This window comes from Triticum aestivum, chromosome 4A, assembly GCF_018294505.1.
Source record: "Triticum aestivum cultivar Chinese Spring chromosome 4A, IWGSC CS RefSeq v2.1, whole genome shotgun sequence".
Classification (NCBI taxonomy): domain Eukaryota; kingdom Viridiplantae; phylum Streptophyta; class Magnoliopsida; order Poales; family Poaceae; genus Triticum; species Triticum aestivum.
Window position 1 is genome coordinate 2,781,564 of NC_057803.1, and position 23,268 is coordinate 2,804,831.

Below are 23,268 nucleotides of genomic sequence, written 5' to 3' on the forward strand. Positions count from 1 at the left end.
GTTATCACCCCTCAAAAAATGTAATTTAAAGTTCTCACTCATTTAAAAAATGTTAGAGCATTTAAAAAAATCAAGCATTTAGACTATGTTCATGCATTTTTTCAAATAGCATTCACATATTTAAAAATAAATCATGTATTTTCAAAAAACCCAATGATCATTGGGTATTATAAAAAAACAGGATCTTATATTAAATATATTCATCAGGTATTATTTAAATATAAGCGTGTATAAAAATGTATGTTGTGCATTTCAAGAAAATTTCATTGTGTATAAAACATGTTTCTAATGTATTAGAAAACTATTGATTGTGTATTTTAAAATGTTTATGATGTATTAAAATTCTTCATTATCTGTTTGAAAAATGGTCATGTAACTAAAATAAGTGCTCATACATTTGTAAATAACATTCATGCAATCAAAAAAGCTTTCTGCCATTATGAAAAATATCCATACAAAGTGTTCGTATACTGGAAAAAAGTTAATTTTTAATTTTTAGAAAATCTTCACACCTTTAAAAATAATTTTAAAAAGGGTTCACGCATTTTCAAAATAATATAATTATTTATAAAAACACTTATACTTATTTTGAAAACAAAACTGAAAGACAAGGTTAAAATAAGAAAAAGGAAATAGAAAAAAAAGAATAAAATAAATGGAAAATACATTCTTATAAGTCGAATATATTTTATTTTAAAAAATATAAAGGAAATAAATCAAAGGAAAATAAAACCAAAATAGAAATAGAAACAAGAAAAACCGAAAATGGAACCAAAAAGAAAAAAAACGAGAAGAAGAGAAACAGAAACAAAAAGACTGCGTATTCTCTATTCATGTTGGAAACAAATGAGCCGAGCAAGAAAGAAAGGAAATTGTTTGAAACGAGTCCAACCAAGGGTGGGATTCACATGGTTTGGGAGAGATCAGGGTTAAATGTCTAGTTTTAGATCTCTAAAAATATAGAAAAAAGGAGTCTATGCACCGAGTTCTGTCATAAAATGTCCAATCCATAAAAAGTGAGAAGCTATAAGGCTTAACTCTAACATAATTACACTAATAGAGCTGGCTATTTGTGGTATTTGAATATTCTCTAAGAATTCTGGTGCATTTGTTGTTATTGATTTTGCAAACATAGTAGTTAAATAATCATATCGTGTTACATAAGGTAAGTATTGCATAATAGTTCCGCTTTCCGTGATTTTTTTCATTCCTCTTTATAAATACTAGCTTAATATAGGTTCACAATCAATAGCATCATCACCATCAAGAGTAACGATTAGTGTCTGATTCGTGAAACTCGGTGTTATGTTGACTTATTCTGAAAGGCCTCTTTGATTCTAAGGATTTTCATTAGCTTTCGAGGATTTAAATCCTTGGAAAGTTTTTCCTAAGGATTTTTTCATTCCCTAAAAAGCAACTTCACAAAATCATTTGTATCCATCAAACTTCTTGGTAAGAATCATTTCATTTTCCTGTGAAGCAATCAAACAAACCAAGTCATGTAGAACTCACATGTGTTTTTTCTATTCCTGCGCTTTGAAAATCCTGTGAATCAAGATTCCCTGAGAAAATGAAACATTACATTCCTTCTGTCTGACATAAAAAAAATGAAATTCCCAATGCAAACCAAATATATCGACCAAACCTCTCAACAAGAGGGCAAAACAACTATCAAAAACACTAGGCGTGCTCGCTGACCAGAGCAAAGCTACGGACACACGAGGATCTGTGGCATCCGGCCATCCGGGTAAACATGATGTGGTAATACATATGCTTCTGAATTTCAAAGAAAAAACCCGTACTGTTTGGGCGTGAAACAATATATATATACAACAGATCAGCTACTTCATCAGCTACCAAAAGAGAGCAACTATTTACAGCTCGTCCGCAACATGTACAACGTATTTCTGTGTCTAATTGGGCGCAGGCTTCATAAAATACAGCACCCCGCCCAGATCTCCTACAAAAAGGGCAAGAATCCCTTGGGAAAACATAAGCCTCTATACCGCCGATGGAAATTATGTGCACTATCCGCATGCAAGCGATGTACTGTACTGTACTTCAGCTCGACCGGCATCAAGGAAAAACAAGGCCTAGGATTCTGCTCTTTTGCCCCGTGATTTCAAGCTTTTCTCCAAAAATGCCAGAGTCTCGGCGTATGAAGGATCATTCTTGTTCACCGGTTTACACGAGTTTATATGGTCAGTGTTCTGTAGAACCTGCAAAGATACATAAGATTAATGATCACTTGCACGTTGCATTAAGTGGCACAACCTTTTCTTTCAATTGAAAAGACACTCTTCTTCTACTACCTCCGTACCAAAATATAAGACGTTTTTGTAGGAGAAATTACAGGAACATATACAAGATAAACATAAGATAACAGACAGGTCAGATGTTATAAACGTTGCTCCGACTCTGAACTCTAAAGTCACCAGTTACAAAGGGATAACTACATAACCGAGCATAAATCCCTGTAGTTATATCAACATTATTTAGCAGTGCAATGAGGATATTTGAAACTAGCATTGACTTGGACACATATATACCACTGCCATCCACTATTCATGTTACGATTGGACAGCCCGATATGTTGCAGTCAAGTCCCTCATAGTGCAAGCAAGCATAACATATCCATAAACGTTGATTTGAATGACATAATACAACTGGTAGGATACTTACGACAAGCTCCCCATATCCTGGGTATGCGGATTCGATTGGGACTATCTCCGCTCGAAATGCCCAACCACCATAACCTTCAACAATTGGTGTGACATCGCTCTGTCAAGAAGCCAGTTAGCACATAACATTTGTACGGAAGAGTTAGCAAAGACAACTTGGTGTTGTGGTAGTGAAAGCACGCTGTACTAGTTTATGAGAACATTTCATTACCTCACTAAAACTAAGAACATCGAGAAGTCCTTTACTGTGCCGCTGACGCACAAAATCATTCAGCTCAACAAGTCTTGGAGACCCACTTCTTAATTCGCCAATCTACAGTAATAAGTGTCACAAATTATACACACATGAAAAACATCAATAATGAGTCTGTCATATAAAGAACGTACTGAAGGAGCTGGACGAAACACATAGCCCATACGCCATGGCATGTCTGCAAGTTTACTGCCAAAATGCGGACAGCTATAAAAGACCTGCCATATGAATAGAGTTAGAGCTCATACAGTCATATTAAGAATGGACAACCAAACACATACTAGTTACCCCAAACAACAAAATCAGACACATACTAGTCCAATTGTATTATTCAGGAACTTGTCGTAATTGTTCAGCTTCGCTTGATGCAATATCTGCTTAACCACCAGTCCACCCATACTGCAAGTATGAAAATGGGGGAGAAAATATTAGTTTTTTTATTCTTTCAGCTGTTAGATTTTTCAGCCATGTGTAAACAGCATTGTAAACCAAGCAGCCATTATTACCTATGAGTCACAAACACAACAGGTCGGCTACCGATCCCAGCAGCCACCAGCTTCCTCAGCAGCATAGAGCTCACCTCCTATACAACAAATATGATCTCGATAAATGCAATTTAAGCAAGAAAAAAAGAACAAACCATCACCCAAAGACATCAAAATATCTCAAACCATGTATTACTTCAGACAAGACTATAAGAGAATCTTATAACCTAAAATATTAAATTTTTGTACTGTATAGCAATGGTGAAAAGGTCTCAGAAAAACATAAAATGCTCTATCGGGTGTCTTTTCTATGTGCCACTACTAAGGAAATTTTGTATTCTGACTAACAGGTTTGTCCAGGCCTAATCAGAGTTAAAGGGAGGTGGGTGTATGTGCATCAACATGCACAACTCTCCAGAACACTAACCTGAAGGGACAAGCTGGCTCCAGTCCATTGTGTCAAATTTGTCTGCATAAACCATTTGAAACCAGTAAGGATCTTGGAACATTTAAATCGTTTGAATGGCATCAGCAGAAAAGCATGATTTTTTTTAAAGTTAAGCTTTTAAAGGAGCGATATAGGTCTCCCAACTTAAGAGACAATCAGAGAATTAGAGAACAAACCTTGTATTTGACCGTGAAGAAACGAGCTTGAGGAAAATCTGATGACAGCCATTGTCTTGGCCAACAAGTACCTTCTTTTCCAGCATCTTCATCTATACTTTCCACCAGACCAGCTTTAGTAGTTGATGACTTGTCATCAGCTATCCTCCATGAGTTGAATGGGCCACCACGAAGGCCATGGACAAACACGACATCAACTTCAGGGGAGACACGTCTTGATGCAGCACCTGAACCTTCTACGCTTCCAGTTTCAGAGCCACTGTGTTCAATGCACCCATCATCCTTACAAGCATCTCTTGAAATCCCACAACCGCTGTTGCCCAAATGAACCTCAAGAGGTAATTCTGGATTCAGCAAGAACAGCGCATCTCCAAACTGAGGACACTTTCTTTTATACTCACATTCTGATTCGGGATATTCACCAGAAACACTTCTTGTATTTTGATTCTCAGAGCAGAGTACATTTAACAAAGTTAGTCTGCAGTAACTTTTTATCTTTATATCATTGCAAGGAATTCGTCCAGTTGCACATTCTTCAAGCCACTTGCACCATACATCATCAGAAACAATTTCCTTCTTTGAGTTGGGTAGAAGGGAGAGAATGGTAAGCAGCCGCCCGGCGTGCCTTCGAATATGTGCTGCTGGAGGAACACGTACACTACGGGGATCAGCGGTAGCAGCAGTAGAAGAACCATCAGAAGCAGACACATTCTTGTCTTGCACTTCTCGTATTCTTGATGCATCATATGCTTCAATTGCAGCAAGTTTCTCATAATCGTCACCGACGAGGATGTGTTTCAATAACGAAACAACTCCTAAATCAGCTATTCTCTTTTGGCACGTAACATCCTCAGAACAAAGCTCTGCTAGTGCTTTTATTCCCTTAAGCGTAGCTAAGGCTGAGTCAACAGCATCAAACTTGGGTGGGCTCTTTTTGTTCAAGTTCTTTAGAGCTGTAGCAAATGGTTCAAGAGAGAGAAAATCGTGAAGTGGTACTTTGTCACCAGACTCAGAACCATAGTCCGACTGAATGCTTGCTAATTTGACAACAGCTGTAGCTAATTGATTCAAGACCTGTGTGGCAGTGTAAGCATTATGATAATCAACTTGATTCTGCAAAAGAAAAGAAAAAATGTATTAGGACAGTAGGAGGGAGAACAAGATTTGAAAGAAAATGCTGCATCAGGACGATAGCAACTTATCCACTTGCACATCCATCAAATCGTTAAAATCAAAATTAAGTTATACAGAGGTAAAATACAAGTGCAAGACTGAATATGCTGGTTGAACAGAACAAAATAAGAAATGTTGCTGCAATCAAATATCTATATTTCAAACACAGGATTTCAAAGGCTGCCAATCAAAACATATAAGACGCAACTTCTCCATAACAAACAAGGATAACCCCACATGGCTACCCTAAATAGCTTCTCTTTTGTGAAGCATTCTATAGTGTCTTTCAAAGTATATTAGCAAAATTCACATACAGAAATTGTTTACAACATTTGTTGCTCTATGCCCAATACTTACGAGTTATGACACATCTAACTTATATCTGAACAAATGGCATACCACATTATGCAAGGGTGACATTGCCATTCCAGTAACAATTTAACCATTTTGTGTAATTCGTTTATATGCAGTTCATTTATCCAGCCCTACTACCTAACAATTTTATGCTGTGATGTTAATAAATCTGCAAAGGGCGCACACAGTAAAGTACATTTTGCGGTAAAAATTGCACGGATTATAACCTTCACTCGTTCTGGTTCAGGCGGGGTGGCTCCTTTCAAACTTTGTGTCTTGTTGTCTCCAAGAATTTCAGAAAGCACAAGAGCTAACCATCCCTGAGAAATCGGTACGGAAGATGGCCCGTAATCGTCAAGCATAGATGAAAGGATTTTTACAGATGTAAGATGTGTTGTGCCTGATACAGATTTGTCAAAGAGCCAACGAAGAAGAATGCCAGACCATCTTTGAGCTTCTTCAAGTGACAAAGGAACTTCACCAGAATAGAGCGAACTCAGGGCAACCGCTAATGACTCCTTCATACCACTCTGACTATTTTCTTTTTCTATTTTTTTTGCAATACTACGAAGAAGATGAACACCCTTCTGCCTTATCACAAACTTCGACTCATTGCATCGTATCATGGATAACAGGAAAGTTGACAGTGACATTTGGGCCAACGACATGTCTCCATTCTCAGTAGCCTGAGAAGCTGTTAAAAGAAGACTTGAGGACCAATCAGGGACAGAAGGAGCCAAAGTCAAGTTCTGGTCTTCCAAAAGAGCCCGGGCCACCAAGGCTCCATGCCACTTCACAGTTCTTTCAGGAGCTTTCAGTGCAGTTGTCACAGCATGCCCATCGCTATCAAGTTCTTGAATACGAGTGCGGTTCAGATCTGATGCTATAGCCCAATTAGCAAGAGCCCAGGTAGCAAAAGGTACAGCTACATGCTCCCTCTGTAAATCATCCCAAAGGCCTGGGGTAGCATGGGAACTTAGTCTCTCGATGTCTACATAATCAACAGGAGGCTCTTGGTTTACCAGTCCACTACTATTCTGGGCAACATCCATTTTACTATTTTGTGCAACTTCCAGAATATCATCACCTGAGTTGCCAATCTTTAGTGAGCTATTTTCTCTAGAGAATCCCAATATAGTAGTCCCCCCAAGTACCTTAATCCCTATCCCTTTTAATCCCCTGTCACCATCATCACTGCTATCATCCTCATGGTCATCAAAATGCATCCCCCCTTCCTCAATGACTTCGATAGCTGCTGCAATATCTCTTATATCAGCATCTGCAGGCATCAAAGGCCGAAACGACAAATAATCTGCATTATCACAGTTGGATGTGATTATATCCATGAGTGCAGCGACAAGCATGCTCCTTCCTTTAGAGTGATCTGATACATCGAACGAAGAGTGTCTAGAGTTCTGCCTCAGACAAGAGAACGATAGATTAGGAAACAACAACTTGATAAAAAACTATAGACTACTTCATTCCATACATAAAAATGTTTATAAAGACAAGCAAAAAAAATTCCATACAGCGAGTGCAGAAAGGAAAAGGATCACAATGGCATGAAGAAAAACATAAATACTACAATATGATGGTCCATGAAAATGGCATGGTCGTTCAGCTAATTAGCAGTTTCAAAACTCATACAAAATGTAGATTTATTACCCTAACACTGCAGTAACATATCCTACAAAGATCAGGCAACCAGAGATTCACATGGAATCAACATCCTAAACGTGCAACATCTGAATCCTGCAATGTAGCACATGATGACCTGATTCCTAGCTACATAGACCATGCTACATTGAGTCAAAAAACTTCTAGCAGAAAATGACTGCTGCAATATCAATTGATGGTCAAAATGTACAATGGGAAGTTTTTATATATCCAAAAATTGTACAAGTTTTGTACCCTAACCTTCCACAATATGATCAACCAGGCTACACAGAATTAAGAATTCTCTATCAAAAACTATGAATTCTGCAATATCAATTTATGGTCAAGGTCCATAAGAGAAACTGCATAAGTTTTGTATCATGCACTTGCACAATGTGATGTGAATGTGATTAACAACGAACAAGAGAACCCTAGATCGCACAATTATACTGAATGCATGCTTCTATCAAACCACATTTGAGCAATCAGGCAAAGCAAACAATCCAAAACTAACACCTGTTATCACCTTTTTGCCGCGCTTGGGCTGGTAGGAGAAGATAAACTGAAGGAGGGAGGGCACCGCCCGTGGCCGGCCGAGCACAGCAGGCGCGACCCACGGGTCGGCCAGCAGGTTCGCGAGCGCCCGCGCTGCCTCCGCCTGCGTGGCGCCCCGCACGATGCTGTCGAGCAGCCAGTCGACCACGGCGCCGCCGCCCGCTGACACGATGGCCGCACGCCGAGCGGCGCTGGCAGCGGTGATGTCGGCGAGCAGCGCGGCGACCCGCATCTCGAACCCCGAGCGCACCTCGTGGTTGGCGGACGACAGGACGGACATGAGCGACTTGCAGAGCACCCCGCCGGCCGTCCACGTGTGCCGCATCTGCTCCGCCACGCGCGCGGCGGACGCCCTGGTCCTCGCTAGGGTCTCCTCGATGTTGTCGGTGGTGGCGTAGAGCGTCCCGGCGGCGGTGGCGACGGAGAGCGCGGAGATGGCGAGCAGCGGGGAGATGCGGCGGGGGCCGCGGAGGGGGGCGAGGTGGTGCCGCGGCGGGGGAGGCGCCGCGACGGGGAGGGTCGACGAGGAGGTGGGAGGCGGAGAGGGGGAGGCGGGCGGGGCGGGGCCGGACGAGAGGAGGCGGCGGGGCCGGAGGCGGGGGTGGCGGCGAGCATAGCGGAGGGAGGCGGCGAGGAGGCGCCGCAGCGGCAGCATCGCCGCGCCGGAGAAGTTACGCGGGTGGCGTCTCCTCGGGAGGGGCCAGATTTGGGGGCGGCTCGCTCGGTTTGCTTGGGGAAGACGGCGAGGTGGATTGGGGGGGGGGGGGGGGGGCACGCGGGAATATCCGCCGGAGTGGGGAGCGGAAGAGGCGGTGGCGCCGGGATGAGATCGACGGGCGTCGCCGCGTCACGGGGGGAAAGCGAGTTGTGGTGGGCTACCGGTTCCGTGATGGGCTGGCTATGTTTGGGACGGTTCCGTAAAGCCACACGACCCGTTTCCCGTGGCCGCACCCCGCACGTTTTTCTTCTCCCCGACCGTGCACTATAAGCACATGTCTTTTTTTTATCAAAACACAACGATGTCGCTCACATACATTCACCCCTATGAACGGACGCACGCATACGCTATCCCTATGACCACCTCTGAAGACTGAACCGGCATAGTATCTTGAGATTTTACAAAGTCACCATGAACATCTCGCGGTCGACGGGAACGTCTTCTCCCACTGAACGAGCATCGTCGAAGGCCTGAAATAAATTCAGGATTAATGCGAACACCAATGTCAAGAGAAATAACAAAAACTATACCAGATATATAGGCCACCTAGCGACGATTATAAGCACTGAAACCGGCCAAAAGCACGATGAGGTTATTGCCCCTCCGTCATCGAAGCCGGACAAACATTATTGTAGCAGATAGTCGAAAAAGCCGTTGTACTAAGACCATAAAGAACCAGCGCATCAAAACAGCAAATGCCTCCGATGAAGGGAAACATAAATAACAAGGATCCAATATATAGACAAATGAACGAATATCAGATCTGTCAAAAACAAAAACCAACCGAATCACGCGAGATAGCATGACTACGAACTTCGGGTAATCATCCCCTGTCTACTCTATAGTATCAACTCTTGCGACTGTTTACTTGTTCATGGCATGTTTGACATGAACCGTGGACTCCCAGAAATCCGCCGTGAATGCACCACGTAGAACCTCATCTAACAACACAGGAGATTGAAATTTTAACATGTGGGACAAGCAACACAAGTTGACGGTAACACATAAACACTACTCTTTCCATTCTATAATGCAGTGCTTTCTCTATCCTCGTGCTTCAATTTTGACCGTAAATTTAACTATGAAGACCGATTGCGGCGGAAGTAAAAATTATATCAGTAAATTTTGAAAGAAGTTTTTAATTATATATTTTTTTCTCCCGCCGTAGTTGGTATCGTTGATTAAATTTATGGTCAAAGTTGAATCTCGGAAAACATGAACGCTCTATATTTTGGAATGGAGGGAGTACTGCATAAATGCTTACCAGTGGTAGGTTCCAAAAGCCCAACAGTGACGGACGACGCTCTCAAGGGCGTCCGCCACTGCTCTCCTTCCACTGGTAACATGGCATCAATGGCGAGTTGTGCGACCGCCACTGGTATTAAGTTCTCTACTGCCTAGTAGCGGATGAGAAGTAGCGCCTGCCACTGGTATTGTCGTCTAGCAACAAACGTCATCTATTGCCACAGCTCTACCATCACATCGTTGACACACACTATTTCCAAATAATTAATTCACATAACCATAAAAACATAACTGAACCAGCCTTAATCCATTTTGAAAACCAATGACAAACTAATTAAATAACACTTCAAACTTGTTCCACTTAACAAACAAACATAAATGTATCACATCCATCTTACCAAAGCAACTTATAGTCACCGGCTTGCATATTCATGTATTAGTTAGACCTTATTTCTAGATGAGGTCAACGACGGCCATCATCTGCAAGTTTTTGTGGTTGTTGTTCCTTATCGTGATTACCGCTGCTCTGTCAACCCTTAGTCGATGAACTCCCGCCAACCGGCCTCATAGAAGTGTATGCTCTCGACTATTTCCATCTTGTACTGAACGATGGTGATAGGTCCTGCTCCAAAGGAGTACTCAAGCTTTGCCGACGATGGGGATGTTGACGACGAAAAACATCTTAGTAGGTAATTTCTAAAATCCTCGCTATTAAAAACAAGTAGAGCACACAATATTAGACATCTCGCCATATAGTGTTATGAAAAAAAGATAGAATACAAAACATACCAAATTGTGTTTGACAACGTTGGTCTTAGTTAAACGGTGCACAAAGGGCCTCCCAAGTAGTTTTCAATTGCTGGTAGGATCGTGGTAAATTTAACGGCCTATTCCTCAGTAAGCTACTTCATTTTTTGAGAGTAAATTGTACGAGTGAATGGACTATCATATTGTTGGAAATATGCCCTAGAGGCAATAATAAATTAGTTATTATTATATTTCCTTGTTCATGATAATCGTTTATTATCCATGCTATAATTGTATTGATAGGAAACTCAGATACATGTGTGGATACATAGACAACACCATGTCCCTAGTAAGCCTCTAGTTGACTAGCTCGTTGATCAATAGATGGTTACGGTTTCCTAACCATGGACATTGGATGTCGTTGATAACGGGATCACATCATTAGGAGAATGATGTGATGGACAAGACCCAATCCTAAGCCTAGCACAAAGATCGTGTAGTTCATATGCTAAAGCTTTTCTAATGTCAAGTATCATTTCCTTAGACCATGAGATTGTGCAACTCCCGGATACCGTAGGAATGCTTTGGGTGTATCAAACGTCACAACGTAACTGGTTGACTATAAAGGTGCATTACAGGTATCTCCGAAAGTATCTGTTGGGTTGGCACGAATCGAGACTGGGATTTGTCACTCCGTGTAAACGGAGAGGTATCTCTGGGCCCACTCGGTAGGACATCATCATATGCGCAATGTGACCAAGGGGTTGATCACGGGATGATGTGTTACGGAACGAGTAAAGAGACTTGCCGGTAACGAGATTAAACAAGGTATTGGATACCGACGATCGAATCTCGGGCAAGTAACATACCGATAGACAAAGGGAATTGAATACGGGATTGATTAAGTCCTTGACATCGTGGTTCATCCGATGAGATCATCGTGGAACATGTGGGAGCCATCATGGGTATCCAGATCCCGCTGTTGGTTATTGACCGGAGAACGTCTCGGTCATGTCTGCATGTCTCCCGAACCCGTAGGGTCTACACACTTAAGGTTCGGTGACGCTAGGGTTATAGAGATATTAGTATGCGGTAACCCGAAAGTTGTTCGGAGTCCCGGATGAGATCCCGGACGTCACGAGGAGTTCCGGAATGGTCCGGAGGTAAAGAATTATATATAGGAAGTGCTATTTCGGCCATCGGGACAAGTTTCGGGGTCATCGGTATTGTACCGGGACCACCGGAAGGGTCCCGGGGGTCCACCGGGTGGGGCCACCTGCCCCGGGGGGCCACATGGGCTGTAGGGGGTGCGCCTTGGCCTACATGGGCCAAGGGCACCAGCCCCAAGAGGCCCATGCGCCAAGAGAAGAGAAAAAGGGGAGAGTCCTAAAGGGGGAAGGCACCTCCGAGGTGCCTTGGGGAGGATGGACTCCTCCCCACCCTTGGCCGCACCCTTCCTTGGAGGAAGGGGCAAGGCTGCGCCCTCCCCCTCTCCCTTGGCCCTATATATAGTGGGGAAAAGGAGGAGCAAACCAATCTAAGGCCTGGCGCCTCCCTCTCCCTCCCGTGACACATCTACCTCCTCCCGCAGCGCTTAGCGAAGCCCTGTTGGAATCCCGCTACTTCCACCATGCCGTCGTGCTGCTGGATCTCCATCAACCTCTCCCTCTCTCCTTGCTGGATCAAGGCATGGGAGACGTCACCGGGCTGTACGTGTGTTGAACGCGGAGGTGCCGTGCGTTCGGCACTTGATCATCGGTGATTTGAATCACGACGAGTACGACTTCATCAACCCCGTTCACTTGAACGCTTCCGCTTGCGATCTACAAGGGTATGTAGATTCACTCTCCTTCCCCTCGTTGTTGGTCTCTCCATAGATAGATCTTGGTGACACATAGGAAAATTTTGAATTTCTGCTACGTTCCCAACAGTGGTATCAGAGCTAGGTCTATTGCGTAGATTCTATGCACGAGTAGAACACAAAATAGTTGTGGGCGTTGATTTTGTTCAATATGCTTGCCGTTACTAGTCTTATCTTGATTCGACGGCATCGTGGGATGAAGCGGCCCGGACCAACCTTACACGTACTATTACGTGAGACCGGTTCCACCGACAAACATGCACTAGTTGCATAAGGTGGCTAGCGGGTGTCTGTCTCTCCCACTTTAGTCGGATCAGATTCGATGAAAAGGGTCCTTATGAAGGGTAAATAGCAATTGGCATATCACGTTGTGGTTTTGCGTAGGTAAAAAACGTTCTTGCTAGAAACCCATAGCAGTCACGTAAAACATGCAAACAACAATTAGAGGACGTCTAACTTGTTTTTGCAGGGTATGCTATGTGATGTGATATGGCCAAAAGGATGTGATTGATCATGTTCTTGTAATAGATGATCATGGAGCCCCAAGATGGAGATCAAAGGAGCTACATGATATTGGCCATATCATGTCACTATTATTTGATTGCATATGATGTTTATCATGTTTATGCATCTTGTTTACTTAGAACGACGGTAGTAAATAAGATGATCCCTTACAACAATTTCAAGAAGTGTTCTCCCCTAACTGTGCACCGTTGCTACAGTTCGTCGCTTCGAAGCACCACGTGTTAATCGGGTGTGATAGATCCTTACGTTCACATACAACGGGTGTAAGAAGTTTTACACATGCAAAAACACTTAGGGTTAACTTGACGAGCCTAGCATGTGAAGACATGGCCTCGGAACACAGAGACCGAAAGGTCGAACACGAGTCGTATGGAAGATACGATCAACATGAAGATGTTCACCGGCGATGACTAGTCCGTCTCACGTGTTAATCGGACATGGCCTAGTCAACTCGGATCGTGTAACACTTAGATGACTAGAGGAATGTCTATCTAAGTGGGAGTTCATAAGATGAACTTAATTATCCTGAACATAGTCAAAAGGTTTTTGCAAATTATGTCGTAGCTCGCGCTTTAGTTCTACTGTTTAGATATGTTCCTAGAGAAAATTTAGTTGAAAGTTGATAGTAGCAATTATGCGGACTAGGTCCGTAAACTGAGGATTGTCCTCATTGCTTCTTAGAAGGCTTATGTCCTTAATGCACCGCTCGGTGTGTTGAACCTCGAACGTTGTCTGTGGATGTTGCGAACATCTGACGTACACATTTTGATAACTACGTGATAGTTCAGTTAAACGGTTTAGAGTTGAGGCACCAAAGATGTTTTTGAAACATCACGAAACATATGAGATGTTTTGAGGGCTGAAATTGGGATTTCAGGCTTGTGCCCACGTCAAGAGGTATGAGACCTCCGACGATCTTCTTAGCCTGCAAACTAAGGAGAGAAGCTCAATTGTTGAGCTTGTGCTCAGATTGTCTGAGTACAACAATCACTTGAATCAAGTGGGAGTTGATCTTCCAGATGAAATAGTGATAGTTTCTCCGAAGTCATTACCACCAAGCTGCTAGAGCTTCGTGATGAACTATGATATATCAGGGACATATATGATGATCCTTGAGATATTCGCGATGTTTGACTCCGCGAAAGTAGAAATCAAAAGGGAGCATCAATCGTTGATGGTTAGTAAAACCACTAGTTTCAAGAAGGGCAAGGGCACGAAGGGATACTTCATAAAACGGCAATTCAGCTGCTGCTCTAGTGAAGAAACCCAAGGTTGAACCCAAACCCGAGACTAAGTGCTTCTATAATAAAGGGAACAACCACTGGAGCAGAATTACCCTAGATACTTGGTAGATTAGAAGGCTGGCAAGGTCGATAGAAGTATATTGGATATACATTATGTTAATGTGTACTTTACTAGTACTCCTAGTAGCACCAGGGTATTAGATACCGGTTCGGTTGCTAAGTGTTAGTAACTCGAAATAAAAGCTACGGAATAAACAGAGACTAGCTAAAGGTGAGCTGACGATATGTGTTGGAAGTGTTTCCAAGTTTGATGTGATCAAACATCGCACGCTCCCTCTACCATCAAGATTATTATTAAACCTGAATAACTGGCATTGTGTGTTTGCGTTGAGCATAGACATGATTGGATTATGTCTATCGCAATACGGTTATTCATTTAAAGAGAATAATGGTTACTCTATTTATTTGAATAATACCTTCAATGGTCTTGCACCTAAAGGAATGGTTTATTGAATCTCGATCGTAGTGATACACATTTTCATGCCAAAAGATATAAGATAGTAATGATAGTACCACTTACTTGTGGCACTGCCACGTAAGTCATATCGGTATAAAACGCATGAGGAAGCTCCATGTTGATGTATCTTTGGACTCACTCGTTTTTTTGAAAAGTTTGAGGCATGCGAACCATGTCTATTGGTGTATATGCATGAAGAAACTCCATGCAAATGGACTGTTTGAACTCACTTGATTTTGAATCACTTGAGACATGCAAATCATACCACATGGGCAAGATGACTGAAAGCCTCGGTTTCAGTAAAATGGAACTAGAAAGCAACCTGTTGGAAGTAATACATTTTGATGTGTGCAATCCAATGAGTGCTGAGGCATGTAGTGGATATCGTTATGTTCTTACTTCACAGATGATTTGAGTAAGATGTTGAGTATATCTACTTGATGAATCACGAGTCTGAATTATTGAAAGGTTCAAGTAATTTCAGGGTGAAGTTGAAAGATCGTCGTGACAAGAGGATAACATATCTATGATATGATCATAGAGATGAATATCTGAATTACAAGTTTGGCACAGAATTAAGACATTGTGGAAATTGTTTCACAACTAATATAGCCTGGAACACCGTAGTGTGATGGTGTGTCCGAACATCATAACTGCACCCTATTGGATATGATGCATACCATGATGTCTCTTATCGAATTACCACGATAGTTTATGGGTTAGGCATTAGAGACAACCACATTCACTTTAATAGGGCACCACGTAATTCCGATGAGGTGACACCGTATGAACTATGGTTTAGGGAAACCTAAGCTGTCATTTCTTAAAAGTTTGGGGCTGCGACGCTTATGTGAAAAAGTTTCAGGCTGATAAGCTCGAACCCAAAGCGGATAAATGCATCTTCATAGGACACCCAAAACAGTTGGGTATACCTCCTAATTCAGATCCGGAAGCAAAAGCGATTGTTTCTAAAATCGGGTCCTTTCTCGAGGAAAAGTTTCTCTCGAAAAGGTTGAGTGGGAGGATGGTGGAGACTTGATGAGGTTATTGAACCATCACTTTAACTAGTGTATAGCAAGGCACAAAGAGTTGTTCCTGTGGCACCTACACCAATTGAAGTGGAAGCTTATGATAGTGATCATGAGACTTCGGATCAAGTCACTCCCAAACCTCGTAGGATGACAAGGATGCGTACTACTTCAGAGTGGTACGTAATCCTGTCTTGGAAGTCATGTTGCTAGACAACAATGAACCTACGAGCTATGGAGAAGCGATGGTGGGCCCGGATTCCGATAAATGGCTCGAGGCCATATAATCCGAGAGAGGATCCATGTATGAAAACAAAGCGTACACTTTGGAAGAACTACTTGATGGTCGTAAGGCTGTTGAGTGTAGATGGATTTTAAAAGGAAGACGGACAATGATGGTAAGTATCACCGTTAAGAAAGCTCGACTTGTCGTTAAGATGTTTTCCGACAAGTTCAAGGAGTTGACTACGGTGAGACTTTCTCACTCGTAGCGATGCTAAGAGTCTGCTGGAATTATATTAGCGATTACTGCATTATTTATGAAATCTTGCAGATAGGATGTCAAAACATTGTTTCCTCGGCGATTTTCTTGAGGAAAGGTTGTATGTGATACAACCGGAAGGTTTTGTCAATCCTGAAAGATGCTAATAAGTATGCAAAGCTCCAGCAATCCTTCTGAGGACTGGAGTAAGCATCTCGGAGTTGGAATGTATGCTTTGATGAGATGATCAAAGATTTTGGGTGTATACAAAGTTCATGAGAAACTTGTATTTCCAAAGAAGTGAGTGGGAGCACTATAGAATTTCTGATGAGTATATGTTGTTGACATATTATGGATCAGAAATGACGTAGAATTTCTGGAAAGCATATAGGGTTATTTGAAAGTGTTTTTCAATGGAAAGCCTGGATTAAGCTACTTGAACATTGAGCATCAAGATCTATAAGGATAGATCAAAATGCTTAATGGTATTTTTCAAATGAGCACATACCTTGACATGATCTTGAAGGTGTTCAAGATGGATCAGTCAAAGAAGGAGTTCTTGCCTGAGTTATAAGGTATGAAGTTAAGACTTAAAGTTCGACCACGGCAGAATAGAGAGAAAGGACGAAGGTCGTCCCCTATGCTTAAGACATAGGCTCTACAGTATGCTATGCTGTGTACCGCACCTGAAGTGTGCCTTGCCATGAGTCAGTCAAGGGGTACCAGAGTGATCCAAGAATGGATCACAGGACAGCGGTCAAAGTTATCCTTAGTAACTAGTGGACTAAGGAATTTTCTCGATTATGGAGGTGGTAAAAGAGTTCGTCGTGAAGGGTTACGTCGATACAAGCTTGACACCTATCCGGATAGCTTTGAGTAGAGATATCGGATACGTATAATGGAGCAACAATTTAGAATAGCTCCAAGTAGAACAGTTATTTGGATTAGCTCCAAATAGAGCATGGTAGCTGCATCTAGGAGATGACATAGAGATTTGTAAAGCACACACGGATCTGAAAGGTTCAGACCCGTTGACTATAACCTCTCTCACAAGCAACATGATCAAACGTAAAACTCATTGAGTGTTAATCACATAGTGATGTGAACTAGATTGCTGACTCTAGTAAACTCTTTGGGTGTTAGTCACATGGCGATGTGACCTGTGAGTGTTAATCACATGGCGATGTGAACTAGATTATTGACTCTAGTGCAAGTGGGATACTGTTGGAAATATGCCCTAGAGGCAATAATAAATTAGTTATTATTATATTTCCTTGTTCATGATAATCGTTTATTATCCATGCTATAATTGTATTGATAGGAAACTCAGATACATGTGTGGATACATAGACAACACCATGTCCCTAGTAAGCCTCTAGTTGACTAGCTCGTTGATCAATAGATGGTTATGGTTTCCTAACCATGGACATTGGATGTCGTTGATAACGGGATCACATCATTAGGAGAATGATGTGATGGACAAGACCCAATCCTAAGCCTAGCACAAAGATCGTGTAGTTCGTATGCTAAAGCTTTTCTAATGTCAAGTATCATTTCCTTAGACCATGAGATTGTGCAACTCCCGGATACCATAGGAATGCTTTGGGTGTATCAAACGTCACAACGTAACTGGGTGACTATAAAGGTGCATTACAGGTATCTCCGAAAGTATCTGTTGGGTTGGCACGAATCGAGACTGGGATTTGTCACTCCGTGTAAACGGAGAGGTATCTCTGGGCCCACTCGGTAGGACATCATCATATGCGCAATGTGACCAAGGGGTTGATCACGGGATGATGTGTTACGGAACGAGTAAAGAGACTTGCCGGTAACGAGATTAAACTAGGTACTAGATACCGACGATCGAATCTCGGGCAAGTAACATACCGATAGACAAAGGGAATTGTATACGGGATTGATTAAGTCCTTGACATCGTGGTTCATCCGATGAGATCATCGTGGAACATGTGGGAGCCATCATGGGTATCCAGATCCCGCTGTTGGTTATTGACCGGAGAACGTCTCGGTCATGTCTGCATGTCTCCCGAACCCGTAGGGTCTACACACTTAAGGTTCGGTGACGCTAGGGTTATAGAGATATTAGTATGCGGTAACCCGAAAGTTGTTCGGAGTCCCGGATGAGATCCCGGACGTCACGAGGAGTTCCGGAATGGTCCGGAGGTAAAGAATTATATATAGGAAGTGTTGTTTCGGCCATCGGGACAAGTTTCGGGGTTATCGGTATTGTACCGGGACCACCGGAGGGGTCCCGGGGGTCCACCGGGTGGGGCCACCTGCCTCGGGGGGCCACATGGGCTGTAGGGGGTGCGCCTTGGCCTACATGGGCCAAGGGCACCAGCCCCAAGAGGCCCATGCGCCAAGAGAAGAGAAAAAGGGAAGAGTCCTAAAGGGGGAAGGCACCTCCGAGGTGCCTTGGGGAGGATGGACTCCTCCCCACCCTTGGCCGCACCCTTCCTTGGAGGAAGGGGCAAGGCTGCGCCCTCCCCCTCTCCCTTGGCCCTATATATAGTGGGGAAAAGGAGGAGCAATCACACCTAAGGCCTGGCGCCTCCCTCTCCCTCCCGTGACACATCTACCTCGTCCCGCAGCGCTTTGCGAAGACCTGTTGGAATCCCGCTACTTCCACCACGCCGTCGTGCTGCTGGATCTCCATCAACCTCTCCCTCTCTCCTTGCTGGATCAAGGCATGGGAGACGTCACCGGGCTGTACGGTGTTGAACGCGGAGGTGCCGTGCGTTCGGCACTTGATCATCGGTGATTTGAATCACGACGAGTACGACTTCATCAACCCCGTTCACTTGAACGCTTCCGCTTGCGATCTACAAGGGTATGTAGATTCACTCTCCTTCCCCTCGTTGCTGGTCTCTCCATAGATACATCTTGGTGACACGTAGGAAAATTTTGAATTTCTGCTACGTTCCCCAACACATATTGGTTATCTTCTTCATCATAGTCTTCTTCATCATCCTGGCTACTGTCATTATCCTGGTCATCCTGATTATCCTCGTCATCTTGGTTGTCCTAATCATTTTCATCTTCCACATCATCTTGGCTAGAGAAAAAGATAGTCCTTAACCTGTTGGCCGAGCCTTTCAAGGAAGAGGCCATGTACTCTTCCCCGATGAGCTTATTTATTGAAATATACTTCTTCTATTCATCGCCAGCTATGATGGTTCTATCCCTTTTTTACGCACTTCAACTTTGAATGTCTACTCCTTATCATCCTCAAAAGAGCATAGTGTCACGGGCTAAAGCATTGAAGTCCACCCTTACGTTTGCATTCGATACACTATGCAACAATAAAGAAAATGCATTAAATAATTAATGGTAAAGACAGTAAAAGAACTCCGCAAATGGTAAGAATTGAATGAAAAAGTGTAAGCCCATTACCGTTGATTTTTTAAATCTCTTCTGCAAGAAGAGCCTGAATTGTATTGCAGTTAGCAAACTGTCCATATAGGGACTTTTGCATATATGTGGTAGATCTTTACGCACCATGATCCATATTAATCATTATGATGCACTTATCATTTGTAAAAATTTGTCATGAATACTAGCTTGCGAAAGTAATAATAAGAATAGGTTTGTCAAAAAATAGAAAAAAATGAGAATAGGTTGGCGGCTAAAAAGGATCAAAACTCGACGGAAGAATTCTACATGATCTTTGCTAAAAAAACTGAACATATTGAGTGCCAAAAGTTTGGCAAAACAGAAATTAATCAATGTTTTGCCAAAACGTTGGCACTCATTTTTGAATCCCTGCAGATAACATAGAACATGCACAACTTGCTTAGCCCATGCGCTTATCATATGTAAGTAAATTAATATGTTTGATTTTTTATATTATTACATAAATTACTTTAATTCAACTAGTTTATCTTAGCAAAATTCTAAGGGGAAATTCAGCATAACCTTTGCTAAAGAAGTGAACATATTGAGTGCCAGAAAATTCACGAAACGGAAGTTTCGCCAAATTGTTGACACTCATTTTTGAATCCTTGTAAGTAACATAGAAATTGTACAAACGACAGATGGAAGTATGTAGAGACAAGGTCAATTTAATCATTGAACAATTATTGCATTGTCGATGAACCTAGCAATCATTGCCATGCACTTTCACTTTCTATTGCAATGCAAAAAAATAAAACAGCATTGCCACTTTCTACTGCATCCCAAAAAAATATGTAGAGGATAACCAAACCATACCTAAAGCCTAATTTAATCTAGAAAGTATCAAGAGGAAAACCCTAACCCTACCTAAAGCCTAATTTAACCCTACCTAAAGCCTAATATAATCTGACAAACTAATTGAATCTACAAAGTATTAGAGGTAATGGCGTACGAGAGCGGAAACATCTAGTCGAAGAGGAAGAAGAACGATTGCTGCCGTCGACCACCGCCGATTAGAGAAGATGGCACCGCTTGCCTGCTCATCGGGGAAGAAACTTCCCAGGACGAAGAGTTCGAGGGGGGGGGGTGGCGGTGTGATATGTCTCCAATGTATCTATAATTTTTTTTATTGTTCCATGCTATTATATTATTTGTTTTGGATGTTTTATATGCATTAATATGTTATTTTATATGATTTTTGGGACTAACCTATTAACCTAGAGCCCAATGCCAGTTTTCTATTTTCCCTTGTTTTAGAGTTTTGTAGAAAAGGAATGCCAAATGGAGTCCAAACGGAATACCAAATGGAGTCCAAACGGAATAAAACTTTCGCGATGATTTTTCTTGGACCAGAAGACACCCAGGAGACTTGGAGTGCAAGTCAGAAGAGCCACAAGGCGGCCACAAGAGTGGAGGGCGCGCCCCCCGACCTTGTGGGCCCCTCGGTGACCCCCTGACCTAGATCTTCCTCCTATATATTCTCATATACCCCGAAAACTTCGAGGGGAGCCACGAAACCACTTTTCCACCGCCGCAACCTTCTGTACCCGTGAGATCCCATCTAGGGACCTTTTCCAGCATCTTGTCGGAAGGGGATTCAATCACGGACGGCTTCTACATCAACATCATTGCCTCTCCGATGAAGCGTGAGTAGTTTACCATAGACCTACGGGTCCGTAGCTAGTAGCTAGATGACTTCTTCTCTCTCTTTGATTCTCAATACCATGTTCTCCTCAATGTTCTTGGAGATCTATTCGATGTAATGCTCTTTTGCGAGATCCGATGAATTGTGGATTTATGATCAGCTTATCTATGAATATTATTTGAATCTCCTCTGAATTCTTATATGCATGATTTGATATCTTTGCAAGTCTCTTCGAACTATCAATTTGGTTTGGCCAACTAGATTGGTTTTTCTTGCAATGGGAGAAGTGCTTAGCTTTGGGTTCAATCTTGTGGTGTCCTTTCCCAGTGACAGTAGGGGAAGCAAGGTACATATTGGATTGTTGCCATTGAGGATAAAAAGATGGGGTTTTCATCATATTGCTTGAGTTAATTCCTCTGCATCATGTCATCTTGCTTAAGGCATTACTCCGTTCTTTATGAACTTAATATTCTAGATGCATCCTGGATAGCGATCGATGTGTGGAGTAATAGTAGTAGATGCAGAATCGTTTCGGTCTACTTGACATGGACGTGATGCCTATATTCATGATCATTGCCTTAGATATCATCATAACTTTGCGTTTTTCTATCAATTGATCCGCAATAATTTGTTCACCCACCGTAATAATTTCTATCTTGAGAGAAGCCTCTAGTGAAACCTAAGGCCCCCGGGTCTATTTTCCATCATATAAGTTTCCGATCTATAATTTTAGTTTCCAATTTACTTTCTTTACAATCTTTTACTTTCCGTTCCATAAACCAAAAATACCCAAAAATTTACTTTACCGTTTATCCATCTCTATCAGATCTCACTTTGCAAATAACCATGAAGGGATTGACAAGCACTTTATTGAAGGAAATATGCCCTAGAGGCAATAATAAAGTTGTTATTTATATTTCCTTATATCATGATAAATGTTTATTATTCATGCTAGAATTGTATTAACCGGAAACTTAGTACATGTGTGAATACATAGGCAAACAGAGTGTCCCTAGTATGCCTCTACTAGACTAGCTCGTTAATCAAAGATGGTTAAGTTTCCTAACCATAGACATGTGTTGTCATTTTATGAACGAGATCGTATCATTAGAGAATGATGTGATGGACAAGACCCATCCGTTAGCTTAGCACTATGGTCGTTTAGTTTATTGCTATTGCTTTTTTCATGACTTATACATGTTCCTATGACTATGAGATTATGCAACTCCCGAATACCGAAGGAACACTTAGTGTGCTATCAAACGTCAAAACGTAACTGGGTGATTATAAAGATGCTCTAAAGGTGTCTTCGATGGTGTTTGTTGATTTGGCATAGATCAAGATTAGGATTTGTCACTCCGATTGTCGAAGAGGTGTCTCTGGGCCCTCTCAGTAATGCACATCACTATAAGCCTTGCAAGCAATGTGACTAATGAGTTAGTTGCGGGATAATGCATTATGGAACAAGTAAAGAGACTTGCCGGTAACGAGATTGAACTAGGTATGATGATACCGACGATCGAATCTCAGGCAAGTAACATACCGATGACAAAGGGAACAACGTATGTTGTTGTCCGGTTCGACCGATAAAGATCTTTGTAGAATATGTAGGAGGCAATATGAGCATCCAGGTTCCGCTATTGGTTATTGACCAGATATGTGTCTCGGTCATGTCTACATAGTTCTCGAACCCGTAGGGTCCGCACGCTAAACGTTCGATGACGATTTGTATTATGAGTTTATGTGATTTGATGACCGGAGGTTGTTCGGAGTCCCGGATAAGGTCACGGACATGACAAGGAGTCTCGAAATGGTCGAGACATAAAGATTCATATATTGGAAGGTTACATTCGGACACCGGAATGGTTTGGGTCGTTTCGGATAAGTTTCGGAGTACCGGGGGTTACCAGAACCCTCCCCCCCCCCCCGGGGGGGGGCAGTTATTGGGCCTCATGGGCCTAGTGGTGGAAGAGGGGAGGCAGGCCAAGGAGTGGCACCCCCCTAGCCCAAACCGAATTGGACTAGGGCTAGGGGGGCGACCCTTCTTTCCTTCTCTTCTCCTCCT

The 23,268-nt window shown here is 42.5% G+C and overlaps 1 protein-coding gene across 1 annotated transcript; it reads right to left on the reverse strand.

The window, feature by feature from the left end:
* Positions 1 to 1,754: 1,754 nt before the first annotated feature.
* Positions 1,755 to 8,534, reverse strand: LOC123084684 (uncharacterized). Its single transcript, XM_044506169.1, has 10 exons — positions 7,753 to 8,534; positions 5,798 to 6,985; positions 4,044 to 5,156; positions 3,847 to 3,888; positions 3,441 to 3,517; positions 3,249 to 3,333; positions 3,069 to 3,152; positions 2,893 to 2,994; positions 2,683 to 2,781; positions 1,755 to 2,219 (listed from the first exon to the last, which is right to left on the reverse strand). Exons 1-10 carry the CDS (start codon positions 8,434 to 8,436, stop codon positions 2,094 to 2,096), a joined length of 3,600 nt encoding a protein of 1,199 aa, XP_044362104.1. The 5' UTR covers positions 8,437 to 8,534; the 3' UTR covers positions 1,755 to 2,093.
* Between the last annotated feature and the right edge of the window lie 14,734 nt (positions 8,535 to 23,268).